General features: G+C 32.4%; 1 protein-coding gene across 1 annotated transcript; it reads right to left on the bottom strand.

The window, feature by feature from the left end:
- Nucleotides 1-510: 510 nt before the first annotated feature.
- Vang (Strabismus domain-containing protein Vang) lies at nucleotides 511-17,600 on the bottom strand. Its single transcript, XM_074138836.1, has 10 exons — nucleotides 17,348-17,600; nucleotides 16,910-17,089; nucleotides 16,730-16,835; nucleotides 11,831-12,038; nucleotides 9,684-9,941; nucleotides 9,370-9,521; nucleotides 9,081-9,290; nucleotides 8,786-8,960; nucleotides 7,505-7,728; nucleotides 511-4,597 (listed from the first exon to the last, which is right to left on the bottom strand). Exons 2-10 carry the CDS (start codon nucleotides 17,053-17,055, stop codon nucleotides 4,379-4,381), a joined length of 1,698 nt encoding a protein of 565 aa, XP_073994937.1. The 5' UTR covers nucleotides 17,056-17,089; nucleotides 17,348-17,600; the 3' UTR covers nucleotides 511-4,378.
- Between the last annotated feature and the right edge of the window lie 979 nt (nucleotides 17,601-18,579).

The raw sequence follows: 18,579 nt of genomic DNA, 5'->3' as shown, positions 1-18,579 counted from the left end.
TATTTTTTTACCCAAAACTCTTGAAGAATATTGGAAAATTACTCATCTAAGAAATCTCTAAATTAGAATAGCACTTGGAGATTCCTGTATAGATTCGAACAATTTATCATTCGGAGAAGAAAAGAAAAGCAACAGATTGCTCTCCTGAGGAAACACCTTCAAAAGATGAGATCAGCTACGGATAACTGGAGAAATATAGCCAATTGGCAAAATTCTGTTTCACCTACTTGAGAAATACGAGCGAGTGCTCATAGAAAATCTAAGGTTTGGAATGTAAGGTGATCCCAAAGTTTTCTCTCGCTTATGCATTGGCATTTTTTAATGATATACGTCTAGAGAGTAGATTTTTAGAGGGTGGACAGCCCCCTTCCCTACGCGTTCTAGAGAAGAAGGTGCAATTTTTTAATGTTTATTTTTTCTAAGAATTTTGGTAAGTAGATTTCAGTTGTAAAAAAGTAAAGTAATGGCCTATTTTTTCAGACGGGGTTTAACGTCCAACTACCAATTAGGTGTCTTAGACGGGGGCGAAAGTTTTACTGTAAATAATTTTGTCTATCAGATAAAAACTAGCCATACGCGGATTCGAACTGGGGATCTCCCACTAACGAAGCCACGCTTATGACCATTACAGCAATACCCGCCCCGATTTCAGTTGTTCCTAAGGTACAAACTTGATACCCAAAGATTTTTTGACTCATTTTTCTTCTAGGTAAGGTCAGTTCTGCCACAAGTACAAGCACTTTCTATTTGTGTTGTCAGTCTGATATGAAACACTAGATAGCTTGGCTACGATACGACCTAGTTGGCTTAAATTCTACCTTAAAAGAACAATGCAAGAATCTTTTTGTATACTCTTAAGTGTTTACAAAGAAGTTTCACATGAAATGCATTCACGAACTTTCCTTGATCAGCCACGGAAATATGTTAAGAACATTGTTTTTAATTCGGTACATATGATATGTTGATGATATTTATTGCAAGATCTAGGCGATTCCTAACAGGACTTTGATAATAATTATTTAAAATAAAATTTAAGGAAGAAAATAAAATTAAATTAAATTTAAAAAAAAGCTAAGCAACAGAGGTTAATTCTCAGGATAACACTCATCAGCGAGGTTCAAATGAGCAATTAATTGAAAACTAAGGTAAGATAAGTGGTTAAAAACAGATCGCAAACTATCTTTGGAACAGTACTTAAGGATTCTCTACCGTTCATTGAAGTTGGCACTTTTAATAACTAACAGTAAGTGCAGTGGCATCTATTCATAGACCAATTTCTGCACTAATATCTGAGACGGAAGAAACACATTACCAATAGACAGGTGAGTTTGGAAATGAATATTTTTAATAAAAAATAAGGAACTGTGGAAGAAGAAAGGTGGAGAAGCATTTATAATTCGGTTAGTCTTCCATTTTAAGGACCCTCAGAACTCATCGTAATTAACATAAATTTCGTGTCTAACGATATGAGCTGATACAAAAAAATGGGCTAATAACAAGAAAGGGCCTTGATTTGTAGCAACATAGTTATGATCAATCGAGGAATTAGACGGTAATTAAAGTAATAAGTTTCGAAATTCTAGACATGAATCGTAAGTGGCCAAGCGTAGCTTTAGAGATGACCATATGTCTTTGCATAAGAATAAAAATGAGCTGTGTCGATACGCTTATGCTATATAAAACTGATGCAGATATTAATGCATTAATCTAAGAATAAATATGATTTAAGTGTAAGAAAGATACAATCTGAAAATCGAGTATATATATGCAGCAATCATGTGTATTATAAGTATGAATAAATAAATTGTTATATAAGCATTTCAATTTATTTATAAAAATTTGTATAAGTAAGATTTTCAAAGATTAGGACTTTTTATTGAACCAAAATTGGTGTATTTTGTAAATTTTCAAAAAATCTAATCAAAATCTAAATTTTGTGGTGTATATAAGTTCCATTTTAGGACAAAAACCATAGGAACAGCGTTGGATTTTTGTTTTCTCTTAGAAATCATTTATTGATTTAGATTAGTTCATTGTAATACTATTATTTTGACGATAATGGACTCTAATCGTCAGTAATTTAATTTAATCCAACATAGCTTGTATGTTTTTATAATTCTGATCTGTTCGGGATTTTCATCCATTTTAAGAGATTGAATGATCATTTTTGAAAGGATGAAATTTGTAAGAATTATAAAAGCCGACATTTTATGAAGGATGAAATCATTGGTTATCCAGCATTTTGGTTACAGCATGTGTTCAACTGTAATAATAATAATATTGGAAATATTCTACAAAAGAAACTTACAAGAGTTTCTCTATTGCCCCAATTAAGTATAATAAATCTCGAAACAAAAATTAAAATTTTACAACTATACTTATAAAAAATAGAAATGTTCATTAGTAAAGTATCTCAAGGGATTTGTTTTAAAAAACAATAATTGTCATTGATTAATATTAGAGCTTTTAATGAATGTTCTTAATGTATTAAAAGTCATAAAGAACTAGTTTTTATTATAAAGTGAAATCCATTAAGTTACACTTTTGGATGATATGCTATAAATTTTGTACACTTCCCTCCTTTATCAAACATATTTTAATTATTATATATACTTTATCCAAATCAAGATTATTTGATTGATGTTTAATTATATAAATAACCTAGTTTGACATGAATCAAGGCAATTATTTATTTTTTTTAAAGACATATTTACAAACAAATTCGTAGTTTCACACATTATTTAAAATTTTATTTGATCAAGAAAAAACACGAACGATAGCAATCAAGATATAATACCTCTATATACATTGAATTATTTACAAACCCAGGCACAAGTTTAAAATATTTGTTATCTTTTATATTTTGTATTGTTTCCCTTATTTATTTATTGTTAATGTCGAATATATTATTTATTTTTCATAATTGATGAGAGTTTTCTGAATCATATAGTTTAAATAAATATAGACTGAACAACAACCATTGTTAAACCAGTATTAAAAGCTGCTAGAAGATAATATTTAGTATTCGAAATCAGCTTTTTTCTGAATTTAGAACATAAATTTCTCTTTAAAAAAAATAGTAATTCTTTACTAAGTGACTTTAATAATGTATAATTGAGTGTAAAAATAAATAAATTTATTAATCAATTTTTCAAATAAACTCTTCTACAATTGAATTGATCTAGATTGGTTTTAACTATTACTTAAAATGAATTATTCAATTTTTTTAAAAAAATTTATTATAAAAATAAAGTATGCAAAAGCTGTTCAAAAATACAGATATTTATATAAACGTCCGTAAACATACCATTAGATTTATCATAAACATAAATGGGACTGTCCCATACATGGACTTTTAAAATAAAATTTTATTTATAAAATTAACCGTATTAGTATTCGCAATTACTTTCATAAAAATCTGTTTTATTAGCCATGCTAAGAATTACTAAAAAGATTTAAAATTATAAAAGGGTTTTACAATTAAAATAAATTTGAATTAATGTTCAATATCTGACACCTTACTCAATAATTTTGTTTACTTTGTAATAAGGATAAAAAAATATTGAAGGAGTGGCAAATCAAAATCCCACTCTTAACAATGCCTGAAAAACAGGCATGTTTCTGTTATTTGCTACAGCCAGTGATGAAACTTTAATAAAAACAACAAGTTCTCCTATGAACTATCGCCAAAACCCTTTCTGTTACAACAAAGTTTTCTTAAATGTATAAAGGTACAACCATTATTAAAACAAAGTTAATATAATTTAATATTTGAGACAAGTGCCCTAAGATAGGAAGGGCCAAGCTACGAGGTGGGTCTCTAACTTACCCGATAGAAAACCCTAACTTCCATATTCAGTTGTCACAGAATATGTGGAAGTATAATTTCCCCATTAAAGAGCTAGTCTTCGTTTAACACGATAATTAGTTTTTTTTTTGTTTTTTTTTTATAAAAAATCACTAATATTGAATCCTTCGATATTATGAGCAGAAGAAACTGCATCAAATCTCAGTAAAATGTAGGATTTTTCCACAAAAAGTTGTAATTAATTTTATTTCAACTGATTTTTTTCATTTAACGTATGGAATTAAAAAAAAAAACTTTTAAAATTTTAGTAGCATCTCATTAAAATCCCATTTTTAAAATCAATGGACAGGGTTATGACAGACCTAAGAAAAAATGGGCAAAAACTTCTTTTAATCGGCAATTACTACGAATACTTAGGGTAGTAGATTTTAGTTTTATGTATTTAAAAAAAAAAACTAATTTGGGTAATTAATGAGTATTATAAAGTAACATATAATGAATTGGGATTTATCACACAAATTAAATTGGTTGTCATATAAATCTTGTATGACAGTTGGTTAAATCGTTGGGTCAAACTGAGGTCTCTGAATTCAAGCGAAGTACAAACCTATTGGTGCTTTGATCGATAATTTCCTCGGTAACGTTGAGATGTGGTAATGAATATATGGTGCACAATAAAGACACATCGTTTTGACGTAATTGAAATACTGTACCTGTTCTTAATGGACGAGAGAGTAAATCTTCGCATATCAATGACCAAGATTGCACTTCTTTTTGCTCCTTTTCGTTCTGCATTAGAATTATTTGAAATAACTAACATTAAAATGAATAAATAAAAATAAAGAACTATTATTATTTAATAAGCAAGTGAGTTTTAACAAATTAAAAAAAAAGTTTGCTAGTTTTTAAGAAAATCTCACAAAAATAATATAAGTCTGTTTAATCAACTGAAACTTTCGATTACAAATGTTAATTAATCACAAATTTGAACTTTCTTAATTTTCTTTTTTTGCAATTATGTTAAACAAGACAGACATCTATTTTAATCAGCTTTAGGCCTCAGTAAATTTAACAACTTCATACAATAGTCTAGTGAAAACAATTCATAAAATTTAACTATGTCCAAAATTTTAGCCTTAAATATCAATGACATTGATATTTAACCTTATCGATCAAAGATTGTTCGAAAAATACACGATATAGCATTTGGATTAAACCACCAAATATGTTTAACCAATTTTTTTTTTTTAATAACATTTTAATTTTTTAATAAGTGATAAAGTAGATTAGGATGAACATCACTTTTAGGACATGATAACAAAAATGTGGGAGCCAAAAAGTGTAGTGTTGGCAAAGGCTTTGATATTGGACATCAAGTTCTCCACTCCAAACTAAAGAATTAATCCAAAACGGTAAAATTGAAGAAAATATGCCTACATCCATGGATAAAATCAACGACTGAATAAAATCTGATTGAAAACCTTGAAATCCACTTATAGCAATAACTAAAATGTTTTAATGACCTTTAACCTAGAGGGAGAAGACTTGCCATAAATTAACAAAGTTTGATAATAAAGTGTGAACACAACATTGTTAACAGCGCCTCCTTTAAAGTCAGAAATATGGTTTCAATTATTCAATCATACCTTAAACCTTTAGAATTTCAAGAAATACGTCTAGCCAAAATGTGATTTTTATGATTAGCCCAGTTATATGAAAGTTATTTGAGCATTTTCGAAAAAAATCCAATTGCATTGTTATATTAGGTAAGAAGTAATGAGATGGTATCAAATTTTTGGATTTTTATCGGAAATATCCGCTTGGGTCCCCTGAGACTCCATACAAGTGACTTTTACGAGATGATCTGTAGATATGTCCATTCCACCTCATAATACCTCTACTTAACGAGAGTGTATTTTCCACACGCTTCATTATAAATAGTACACGTGTGGTTAATTTAAATGCACTTCATTATATCAATTTAAATGAGCAAAAGTAAATTAAAATATAAAGGAAATTAACATATAAAACTCCCTGTAGGGGGAAGTGGATTATCCTTGGCGTCCTTGTGGGTATCCCAGCCTAACAACTTTAACATGAGTAACATTACACTGAAACACCCCAATACATATAGGGCACAGTTGTGGTATACCCTCACTGCTAATCCTTGCTTCTATCCTTCTTTTGATCCTGTCTATCCTTTCCTGATTCCCCCTCGGAATCAGGGAATCAGGGATGGGGACTCGTGCAGAGGCTGAATGCGTTCAGGGTAGTAAAATGTAAGTGCGGTAAAGATCACCTTGGGGCACCGGGCGCCCCCCATTGTAATGTAGCCTTCCTGTGTCTGCCACTGACCGTTGATCCCCCCTCACGATGGGAAAAACGACTGCCAGGGGATGCTCTCAGGGCGGTCCTCCTATCTCCGCTCGTGAGGCGCATGCTCGCAGACGACTATCTTTAGATGCTTGACTTTCGTGGGTTCTCGGCCCTGGGATACGCACATGATATTTCTGTGGTCAAGGGCAGGCACGAGATAATCGTTGCTGAGTTCATGCAGAAAGCACTCCAGATCATAGAAAATTGGTTATTGCCACTTGCTCTATAAAAGTAAATAATAGCCTATTTTTTCTGACGGGCTTTATGTTCAACTACCAATTAGGTGTCGTAGACGGAGGCGACTAGCAAACTTAACTGTGAATTTCTTTTATTAACCATTAAATAAAATCAAAAGCTATACATATTAGCTTTACAGATCTCGTCTCTAACCGCTCGCCTACCGTGGCGCCTCACTGGCTCTATACACGATTAGTCATTCCTATTATCACCTACGGTGAGGTAGTATGGTGGCGGAAGACTGAACAACAGGTGGCCATCAAGGCTCTACCAGAGTGCAGAGACTGGCCTGTCTGTTGATTTTGAGGGTCTTTAGACTGCTAAAGACCCCTAGTACCTGGGAATCACCAAGGGTGCAATTCGTGTGTCCCCCAAAGACTGGATCTGGAGAGAATATGAAAAGAACTTGGTGAAATGTACAAGGGTCCAACACAGCAAAAATTTGATGCCTTGGCTGCGTAAACAAAGAGGAGCCAAAGTGTGACTCTGTGCTTGGGTAGAAATCAGATTACTCTGGTCATAGGCTTGTTCACAGGGCATGGTAGGAAGCATGCGTTTAAGATGGGGCTTATTAGCTCGGATCCATTGTGCAGTTTGTGTCAGCAAGAGGAGGAAACGGCCTCTTACTTGTTGTTCCGATTGCGCTATGAAACCTTTGGATCTTTGAGACCAAAGGAGTAGTAGCGTAAAAAGAACTAGTAGGGAAAGACCTCTTTAGAAGGGGAGGTTACGTCTACTAGATCCAAAGGGGGCACAATAAACCTCTTTTGGCTGCGTCGCCACGGGGCACACGTCCCGCCCCGCTATTTTATTCCTTCCTTAACAAATAAAACTACAAACAAAACAATAACATGTACAACAACAAGAATTCCAATGAAGTATTTTCCTGAACAACCTCATCTTTCAAGTCTATTGAAATATCTTGGTGTAAAGCCTGACAACTTCTTACCGCTAAATACAGCTTTCTTTATAAAGGGGGCTCTTTTATTAAGGGGCGAGACCAGCAAGAGTACAGATAGTGGTCAACAGTTTTCTCTTTCAAAACAACTTTAAAAGTCCTCCTTTAAATAAAATATTACATACCTGCAGAACTGGGGCCGGTTGAAGAAATCTTTCAAGAAAAGCTCTAGGTGACAGATCATGACCAAGGCATTGAGCTAAATGTTGCAAAATGGAATCTACACTATGTCTAGGTTGTTGTCTGGTTACTCGTAAGTACTTTTGCAAAGCTCTAGCAAGAGATGGAAATACAGCTTGAGCAGCTTCATGAGAGTCCATCGGCAATCCTCCTTGTTTGGTTTTGACATCTACAATTAGTGATAAATGGAAATATTTTAGAGTACAGAATTAAATTTGAAAAATTAAAAATAATACAATATTAAATGACAGATATTTTCCATTATATTTTTCCTAAGTGTACCATCGAATATCTACATCTCTTCTTATTAAAATTTGTTTTTTTTTATTTGATGGAAGTACTAAAAACAGGAAGTATACATCATAGATGATGCAGGTCGTAAGAACTGGCTTTTAGCCTCTCTTTTTTAACACTCACCTACGCGATATAAGCGCTGTTGAGTCGAGCAGTCAGCACATAACAAGGTAGTGGTATTAAATCTTTGACAGTATGAATCGCCCAGCTAACAGGAGATTAAGATCTTGGGGGGCTACCCTGAGGTAATCAGATGTGTGTGCCGGCATTCAAATGAAAGTTACATCGGCACCTGCATATCAAGTGAGACATTGCTGGAGAAAATAATTGTATTTCAATAATGAACCAAACATTAGGTGTTCAAGCATAGTTATTCGTGGAGGAAGTCTCAAGATAGCAGTAAACTGGTTTTCAACACGTAGCATTTCGTTTTAAAACCATTAAAAAAGCATTTTAAGGTATTTATTAGTAATGTGAAAAAAAACTATATTCTAAAGAAATATCTCTATGCAAATATATTGGTATTTCTTCTTTGGATAACACACACACACACACACACACACACACACACACACACACACACACACACACACACACACACACACACACACACACACACACACAAAGAAAAAGTGAGTAGGAGGCTCGCCGCATTAAGTAGGTTTAATGAACAGGGGTGAAAGCATATGCCTTCTAATAAATTTATGTACGCAGTTCTCGCTCTAAAGACCTACTTGCTAAATCCATTCGCACGACCACTGCACCAAAGTCGTAAAAGAATATAACAATAAAATAACATTTTAAATAATTTGTGCCCAAAATTGGAGGAAGTATTTAAATAGACAAGATTTTCAATTAATTTCATTCAAATTCTTTTAGACAAAATTTTAAAATTGAAATTAATATTTATGCCTACAAAAAGTAGTAGATACCTGGTTCACAATGAAGTCTCTTAATATGAGTAAAAGCTTCTTCCGTGGCTGTTATCAATCTGGCTCTTCGCTTTTTAACTCTTCGTTCGTAATCATGTTCCTCATAAAATCGTTCATTATGACTTGAATCTCTTCTTCTTGTTGAATGCGAATTCATAATCCCTCGTGTCTGACTCTGGTGAATAAATAATGAAATCATGTTCCATAATTCTTGCAAAAATATAATTCAAAGCTTTCACGAAAAAAATAGTAGCTAAATATTACGGAAAAAGATGTGATTGATTAGTTTAAGTACCTGTAAAGTTGAATTATTGATACCATCAACTTCGTAATATTTAAAACTTGACGCTGGCTTTCGAGATTTTGATACAGGAATTCTTTCTAGATATGGATTGTAAATTGGAAATTCAGTATAATATTTATCCAATACCCAAACAGCAGCTCTCTGTATACTAAGCTGTCCAATAGCATAAGATTTACTTTCACCGTCTGGGCTTCGAACTACCTAAAACGGTTAATGTGGGTTTAAATTTCGTTCTAATTAAACTACAATAAATGCACAAATCTAATCTACACAAAAATACCTTTATATAGTATACAGGTTGTAAATGTCTGATTTCAATTAAGATAACTGTCAAGTAATGAATAAATAGTAATGTATCAGTTAAACTTGAAGCATATGCAACCAATGCTCTGTATTCCAAAAACTCTTCACCCGTGGCGGACTGCTGAGCCCCTAAAATAAATAATTTACTTGACAATTTTTTCATATATTAAACCGTAATTCATAATTAAAATGACTAAAAAATTGTATTTTCAACAGTTATTTTGAAGATAAACATTACTCATAACGAATTTTGTTAGAATTATTAATAATAATAATGTAAATTCAACGAACCTTCAGTAATCTGAATGACATAAAAGAGCCAGTAGGTAAAGCAACAAATAAATATTAGAATTAATACTGCAGCTCTGAACATAAACACAGACGGTAGTGTAGCTCGAGATTTCCTGATGAACACTGCCCAACCTCCAGCTACCAATAAAAATAGTTTGAAACAAAGGGAAACCAATAGCCCTTTGCATTCAGCTCCACAAGACAGAAGCTGTTCTCTTTCAACCGCGCTTAAACTTGCTCCCAATTTTGGGAAAAAACCTGAAAAACAAATTTGAACAAATAATACCGTTTAATTAGCATTGCTTATAAAATCATAAGATAATTTATCGATAATAACATGCTCACAACAAATGTCAAATAAGCACAAATTTTCGGTACTTTGTGAGATCCAATAGCAACAAAGGTTCTTCTAACGCACTCAGCAAATTCAGATTTTTTTTTTTTTACTTAAACAATTTTGGTTACAAATAGAGAAATAGTTTAATTGGCAGAAAGATTGTGGCTGCAAAACATAATACACAGAGTAACCTAAAAAAAACCTATGTATTTCCCTTGAGTCAATGTATTTTCTAGAATGTAGACGTCTGTAGAGTACGAATTGTAATTGTATATTTATGTGTCTGAGTGTGATGATAATAAGTTTTCCATAGAAGCGCTAAAGCCAAGTAACTATCAACTACTCTGTAGGTCCTATATTTCGTGTATGAATGTTAAATGAGACAGTGTTAAGGGTTGTTAAGCAGAGATACCCACAGAGGCGCCAAGACACCTTTAGTGCTTTTTTTCCTCCCAACGGGATTAATTGTGGGTAAATTCTCTCTTCAAGTCAATTCGAGAATTTTCGATGAGAAGTTAAAATAGTACAGAAATACGAGTATTTCTACCCGGTCGGTCAAAATCAGAAGTATGTCTGAAACAAGTACAAGAAGTAGACTTAAATGAATATCTCAAATCATTTCATTTATGAAGTGAACCTACTACCTATTCAAAATATATACCAACTATGCAACTGCAATTCAAAGTTTATTTAGATTATTCTTAAAAATATAGCTTCTTTCTCATTATGAAATAACATTAAATATTACAACTACCAATAATAAAAAAACATTTTAAAAGGACTGAATGTCTACATAAAATGGAAATAATCTTAATGAATAAAATGTGATTAAGGTCATTGGCAGCAGATTAACTTCTTAAATATTAATCTAATAAGTTGCTATAAAATGCAAAAATAATTATTGTAAAAAAAAAAAATTAAAAAACTTATACTTGTGGAATTTGTACTTGTTGTGACTCAACAACGATAGGTTTTAAATTTTATTTTTTTATTTTTTTTTATTGGATCTCTCCTAAAAACTGGTCTACTTTTTAATGATTTACCTTCGGATAATAATATTATTGAAATAGTTATAATATAATATAATAATTATTGAAATAGTTATAATATATTAATTATTGAAATAGTTATAATATAATAATTATTGAAATATTATAGAATTATTGAAATTTAATATTCTAGTTGATCAATTTATCATTAATTTACTAATAAAATATCATAAAAAAACACATGCATCCGACTGATGAAGCTGGCAGATGAACCTAGTTAAAATAAAACGCTCTCAACATCCATGCAAGCATTAAGGATTCTGCTACTATCAACTATACTATAACGGTTCACTTGTAAGCTTATTGTAATGTAAGCTTGTAAGATTATTGTTCCATAAGATTCATTCACAAATATTTAATATTAATTTCACAATAGCAATATTTAAATATATTTCAATATTTCTTTATTTAAATATATACGAGCTACCCAAAACTAAAACTACTCAATATCATGACATTATTAAATCACCATTAGCGATGGTGAGCTTGAATACTCTTTAGAGGTAGTTTTGGATATATGCTTGTCGTCTGCCAACAACAAACAACAAATTTCGTATAAGAAAACTTCATCATGGTTAAACTCAACATATAATATTTCTTAGACTTTTCAAGAAAGTTGTTCATAATTCACTTTCCATGATAATACTTTCATTTTTAATTTGAAAGTTTATATTTAAAAATAAAGTTTTAGTTTAAAATTTCAATCTGTATTAATTTATTTTAATACTAATCTAAAACTAATACATTTAAAAACAACAAACCTATTTTCGGTAGTATAAGCATTAATATAGGGCTGATAAATGCTACTGCTGACAGCAGACCCACTATAACTGTGGCCACATAACGAGTACAAGTAAATGAAAGACCTGTATCGGGCTCACTTGGCCATAGGCTCACCTCTTCTACTGAACCAGATTGATCAGACGTGTTGCCAGTGACTGCTGTGGTATTCTCACCCCAGTTATCATCCTGTAATTTTAGTTATAGCATGGTAAAGATAAATAAATAAAAAATAATATTTTTCGCTTTGCTTAGTTTTATTTGAGCGGAAAAAAAAGCTCGCTGTTTCAATGTTTATATTTCGATCTCATCTTTTCATTATGAAGCAAATTGTAGTTAATATATATTTAGAATCACTAAGATATTGTAAAACGAAACTTTGCTGGTTAATGAAATGATTAATAATGTTTATTTTGAAAGTGACTTAAGTCCCTCCCATTTTGAGAGTTTCAAATGTATAGGGCGAATATTAAGCAATACAATAATATGAGATCACAGTAAAAAGTAATGTAAAGTAATTGCCTATTTTTTTCAGACGCGCTTTACGTCCAACCTCCAATATGGTGTCGTGAACGGAGACGACTAGCAAACATACTTTACTATACATTTCTTTTATTAACCTTTAAATAAAATCCAAGGCCTACAGACCGGGAATCGAACCCAGTACCATAATACATATTAGCTTTGCAGGTCTCGCCTCTTAACCGCTCGTCTATTACGGATGTGGTCTATTACGAGATCACAGCTTTATGTTTGACTTCTTTAAATATATAATTTTAATATAATTATAGCAATGGCGCACCTTCAAAGCACCTCCCTGTTAGTGTTTGCAATGTACGAATAAAATATACTACACGAGTAATTGAATATATTTGTTTTAGAAAAAACAACTTTACTTATAAAGCGCAGCTAGTTAAAATCCAGACATTAATGTCTCGCGATTCCGTTACCATAAAATTATGCTAATTGATGTAAACTCTTAGAAACCCAAAAACATTATACTATGCTATCAGTCACCAATATTTTTAAATTTATTAAAACGATCCCCATATTAGACTGGAAAGACAAGAAACTAACCAACGCTCCAAACTTCTCGCTAGACTACTTGACAAACGATCGAAACTTAACCTACATAACAAGAGGCTCTTCTGTTACAGCGACCAATTTGGTCATACGACATCGAAGGTATGGAGATCGATTAAACGATCCAACTCTCTACGCATCCAGACGTTACAGTCAAGAATACTACGAAAACTACTTAACGCTCCATTCTATATTTCAAACCTCACCATTCATAATGACCTCAAAATCTCTTTCATTATAGATCGTGCGAATACTCGTTTCTTAAAATTTCATTCTTCTACAGCAGCTCATCCCAACCCTCTAATCGCTCACCAGCCTTCTTCTGCAATACCAGGTGATCCTTTAAGAACATTGAAGAGAAGATAGCCTCGCGAACTACTTTCATCATAAGAGCAGACTAATATATGCCATGATGTTGGAGTGGCACTACAGGGTGCCTTCTCCACTCGTATTCCCTGATATTTTTATTATCATGCAACACATTTGCTTGTTACACTAGTAATTTTCAATAAAAGATTAGAAAAAAAAACTTGGGCCACTTTACAAATAAACGGTCATTTAAATACTTCAATTGAAAACTGTCATGTAATGTTTTCATCACTATGTTTATTAATAATGACTACATATTATTAAAATCTTTTTTTTTTTTAAGGCGAGACTACATCTGCGGGTACTGGCGCCCGGAGCCTAGTTCAGTGCACTACTGCCGCCTTAAAGGCAGTTCTTTCGTCAAGAATCGAATCCAGTATCTCGGGGAAGTAATCCAGAGCGTAAGCCATTCAGCCTTTCCAGAGCAAAATACCTCTCCTTTTTACTTTCTCTTACTCTTTTAAGTAAAACCTATTGTAAACGTACAGATTTTCAATTTAGACTTTTCACTGAAAATGAAATACCCTTTTTTAGGATGTCTGAGTCCGAAAAAATGGTTTTTACGAATTGGTATGTGTGTATACCCTCGTTACCAAAAAACGAAAACTCGCAGAATTGGATATTTCGCCTAGATGCCAACAGAGTACACCACAATAAGGTTTTCTCAAAATCGGCCAACCGGAAGTAACCCATTAAGTTTTTAAAGTTAAAAAAAAGTGGGAACCGGAAGTGTCATCACAATTTTTCAGCATTTTGAAATTTCCGCGCAAATCGCTCCTTAAAACATTTTTCATGAAAATTCGATTTACAGTACATATAACTTAAAAGGAAGGGACGGAAGATGATCCAAACGTTCGGTCTGTCTACATCTTGTCAAAATTTGGAGAATGGGAGCAAACATACATCGAGAGAGGGTTTCAGAATTTTTCCTGTAATTACCCTTATTATATCAACATTTCGCTTTATTTTGGTAGTCTTGATTATTCTCGCATTAATATTGCTTGATGTTTAAAATACATTTGTAGTCTGAATTTGGAGTGGTGGGAGAACTGGCAGTGAGTTAATTAAAATGTACAAAATAAAAGTATATATTAGTGGACTCACAAGCACCCTGAACATTATGATGGTTATTTTTTTTTCTTATCAACTTCATTTATAAACCCTCTGAACAGAAATGAAAGCTGGAAAAGCTAAGGTTGGTACCAACCCTCTTGAGCAGAAATAACTTTTTAAAGTGTAGAAAACTGTTTAGAAATTGCACCCAAAATGATTATAATAAATATTCCAAAAACTCTCTGATTCCTTCTTTCATATTGTGAACTTTTTATACAGACCACTACAGACTGAAGTCTGCTAATAAGTTTTTACTATGGTCAGCTAAAATATAATTTTATAACCGTCGAGGTGGCATGTGTTCATAATTGTTCAAGAAATAATGAATGAACATATAAGCAGATTCTACTAATTGCTTACTTCTAAAACTATTAATATTTTATTGAAAATTGCAGGTAACAATGACACTGGTCAAAAAAACAACTCTTACTGTTTCATTCAACACAGTTATGATACATAGGGACAGCTTTGGGGTATTAGTTATTGTTACTGGCAAAGCAGACAGTAAGTGAGAGTACTAGGTGGAGTCCCACATGTACCTATTTTTAATCAGCTGGAAAAAAATTAAAACGTGACATCCATATTGATAGGTTACAGGTCTAGACCTTAAACTTTGCCTGAAAAAACAGGCAATTACTAACTTTTATTTTACTTTCAGTAATGATACAAGTCAAATAGGACAAATCAAGACAATCTATTGCAAAGTTTTGTTCAGGTGATTATGTCCAACCTAGATACAATACTCCTACTTGCAAAAACAAACTGACGACAATAGATATGTATTGATCTCTCAATGGACCTCTTTCAGCTGTAAGATCTGGATTCAGCATTCTGCATCTATTTTCAAATCTACTGTCATAATGATAACACTAAACCACCTCTGACTCTTGCAGACTGAGTACTTACATGTATCACATCGCTGCCATCGTTAACAGAGAAGATTCGACAGAAAGAAGGCACGGTAAATAGAAACTAGCCTATTATCCTTCCATGTGAAATCGTGGTATTAACGATAAGGTAACTACGATTCGGCTTTACAGAAAACAGCAAACCCTTTGCTATTCTTGACGTAAAACAGGAAGTACAAATGAAAGGTGGTAGATGTTTCCATTGTTTCTCTTAAGCATGGAGCAAAAAGTAGTTGCTAATCAATAATCTCGATGGTAGTAACATTTTATAATGTGATTGGATTGTCAATTGAACATAGCTGGACAAGGTAAACAAAAATACTTCTTGCTGAACTGTCTCTCGGGCAGTTTCCTTCTTTGGTTTCGGGCGATAGACCTTCAGTGATGCGAAATTTTTTTCTGAATCCACCATTTTACATTGAAACATACGAAAAATAAAAAATAAATACGTGTGAACAGTAAATAAGAAAACGTCAAATCAAGAAATAGGATAATTATCTAAAGGATAAAAGGCAAAATGTACATTACTACCTCTTTGCAATTTCGGTCATTAATGTTTAGTATACCCTGTTTCGAATGTATGGTCTCGTTTATTTGGAAAAAAATCAAAAAGGGAGATATAAATCATCTGAACGCTACACACAAAAAGATTGAAATATAACTTATAAAACACATTTACATATCTGCAAACTATGTTCTCTATAATGAAAAATACATTAAGGTCTGAAGAAATAGAAATTATATTATTAGAAAACGAAATTATTTGGCTGCAAGCTCAACTTTATACTAGAAAAGGGACCGGACCTATGCCCCCACGGCACTTATTGTGCCTTAACTTTACTTAGGTTACACATTTTAAAACAAAGAATTTTTTCATGAGAACAAGTCATGCTATCGCTGATTTTAATCGTCGCAACATGCATCTTTTTTATATTCCAGACCGATTTTGGATTTTGATCCATCAAGAGAGGTTGTTTAATCAACTCCAACTTGATTTTCAAGTTTTTCCGAATCACATTACACTTGCTGACATAATCCGAAACATTTAGGGCAACAAAAAACATGCGTGCTTCGATGGATAAAATCAGCAAAATTATCCAACACTGCGCGAACCTTACCACGCTTTAAAAGTTCATGCTGATAATATCAACTTTTTTAGATTATATTTTGTAACAAAAAAAATGCATTAATAACAATTACTAAAAAACTATTTTTTTGTTAACCAGTTCGCTAATTGGCCTTTATAATGTATTATTAGCTTCTAAGCGTAGGAGGCGTTTCTTTCTGTTGTAAATGAATTCTTAAAATTGATCCAGTTTGAGAAAAATAATATCATAGGGTCTATTAGTGTACAAAATACTACACAATCTTAAATGATGCTGAAACCTTTAAGTAAAGTTTTGTCACCTGGGGTAAAATTTGAACTTCAATAACTTCTTGCCCATTACGAGATTCGTCTACAGTCACAGCAGTTTGAAATGGAGCCATATTATCTTCGTCACGACTATGACTCCTGTTATAAATTACACTTAGTTAAAAACCACGAATTATCATTAAAACAATTACAATTTATTCCTAAAGTCTTGCCTTAAATTTTTTGTTTGATTCCTTGTGGAATTTCTGTGACTATGAGTTCGAGAACGTTTAGATCTGGAGCTATGCTCGCTTAAAGCTGACTTCATTGATTCTGTCTCCATCGCCGGCTTCACTTCGTAATCCGAAAGACCATACATAATTCGCAATCATAGCTTTCACAAGCTTACTTTTCTAAAACAAAAAATTACAAAAACTGTATCTTCAAATTGCATGTAAATTAATATAAAAAACAATAAAATTACGAAAGGCACTTCTATCAAATCTGAGGCCGTAATAAAAATGATCACACTTCACATAAGCACGGTTACCTTTTCACAGATATAATTTTAAATAGTTCACATTTAAAGAGATTCAAAACAATAACAGAAAGTTTAATTTTAGTCAAAACGACATAAAAACAAATTATCAGGGGGGACTAAGAAACATTACCTTCTGAAAAGCAGTAACTAAATTTTTAGCACAAATACATTTGGTGCAAAGCAAATGAAAATTTTAAAGAGCACATCTTTAAACACAATAATCAGTTTTTATAAAATTAAAAGAGAAACTGGAGCATTGCATCTTCCAATTCAGTTAATATCAACAACCCAAAGTTCAATAACCACAACCTCTTACACTATTCTTGTAAGGAATTTCATTTACTTAATAGCCCAACATCACATCGATAGCAGCATCAATCAATTTATCAAGGGAAAGACAAAAACAATATTTCCCACAGATTTTATACCTTTTTAAGTTAAAAGTTCAAGTCAAATTGTTGTGATTTTTTAATACAATATTGTCTAATGAAGACGTATTTAACTTTTGTTAAATATGTAATTTAATTTCTAAATAAGTCAGATCAAAAACATCAACTTCTTTCAACATTACTTATTACTACTATTTTTCTAAACTAATTTTACAATTGAACCAATTCATTTAGTTTTAATGTAATTGAATCATTATTTCAAATTACAGCATTTTCCAAGGGGAGGGTTAATACAAAGTTTAAGGTTAAAATTCACCTTTTAATTTAGTTGGAAAATACTATTGATTATTTTCCCCCCAAAATTGTATTTTGTCCCTTTTCTCTTCACTTCAATCTTTAAACACAAAATTCTAAATAAAAATTTAATTTATTTTAAGGCAGTTTATAGAATGTATTCAATAGAATTATTCGATGAAAACAAGCCCCTTTGCGGTACGTACCATTATTTCAGAACAGGGCCGGCTCCAGGTTTTTGCGGACCCTTGGGCGACAGAGCCTCAGCTGGCCCCTTTGTGTAGAAAATCTGTAACAAGATTAAAAATTATTCGGTAAATAAAACGATCTTAATAAATAGCCCACACCCCCAGTCGATATTCTGAAAAATAGCCGTCGTCTTCTTTGGCAGTCATTCTGTTTAAAACAGTGTTCCTTGTTATTCACCTTCTTGATTCGCTTTAATCACTCCTTCTGGGTCTTCCACTCTAGAGGGGTTCCCAGAAGGGATGTGGGCCCCGGAACTTGCTCGGGGTATGCCGGTGCTGCTGACGTTGGGCCTGCTGTGTATACCCTCCACCACTGGTCTAATTATTAGTACACTGAAACCTTTTCTATTTTTACTGCAAAGATAGATATTTCTGCTTCAGTGGATAATAGCAAAGCTAATGGTTTTACACACAGTGTAGTCCGAATTTGA

Source organism: Rhodnius prolixus, unplaced genomic scaffold, assembly GCF_049639745.1.
Source record: "Rhodnius prolixus isolate KJV_2025 unplaced genomic scaffold, Rpr scaffold_1, whole genome shotgun sequence".
Classification (NCBI taxonomy): Eukaryota; Metazoa; Arthropoda; class Insecta; order Hemiptera; family Reduviidae; genus Rhodnius; species Rhodnius prolixus.
The sequence above is the reverse complement of the archived record's forward strand: the minus strand, read 5'-3'. Positions and strand labels throughout refer to the sequence as shown.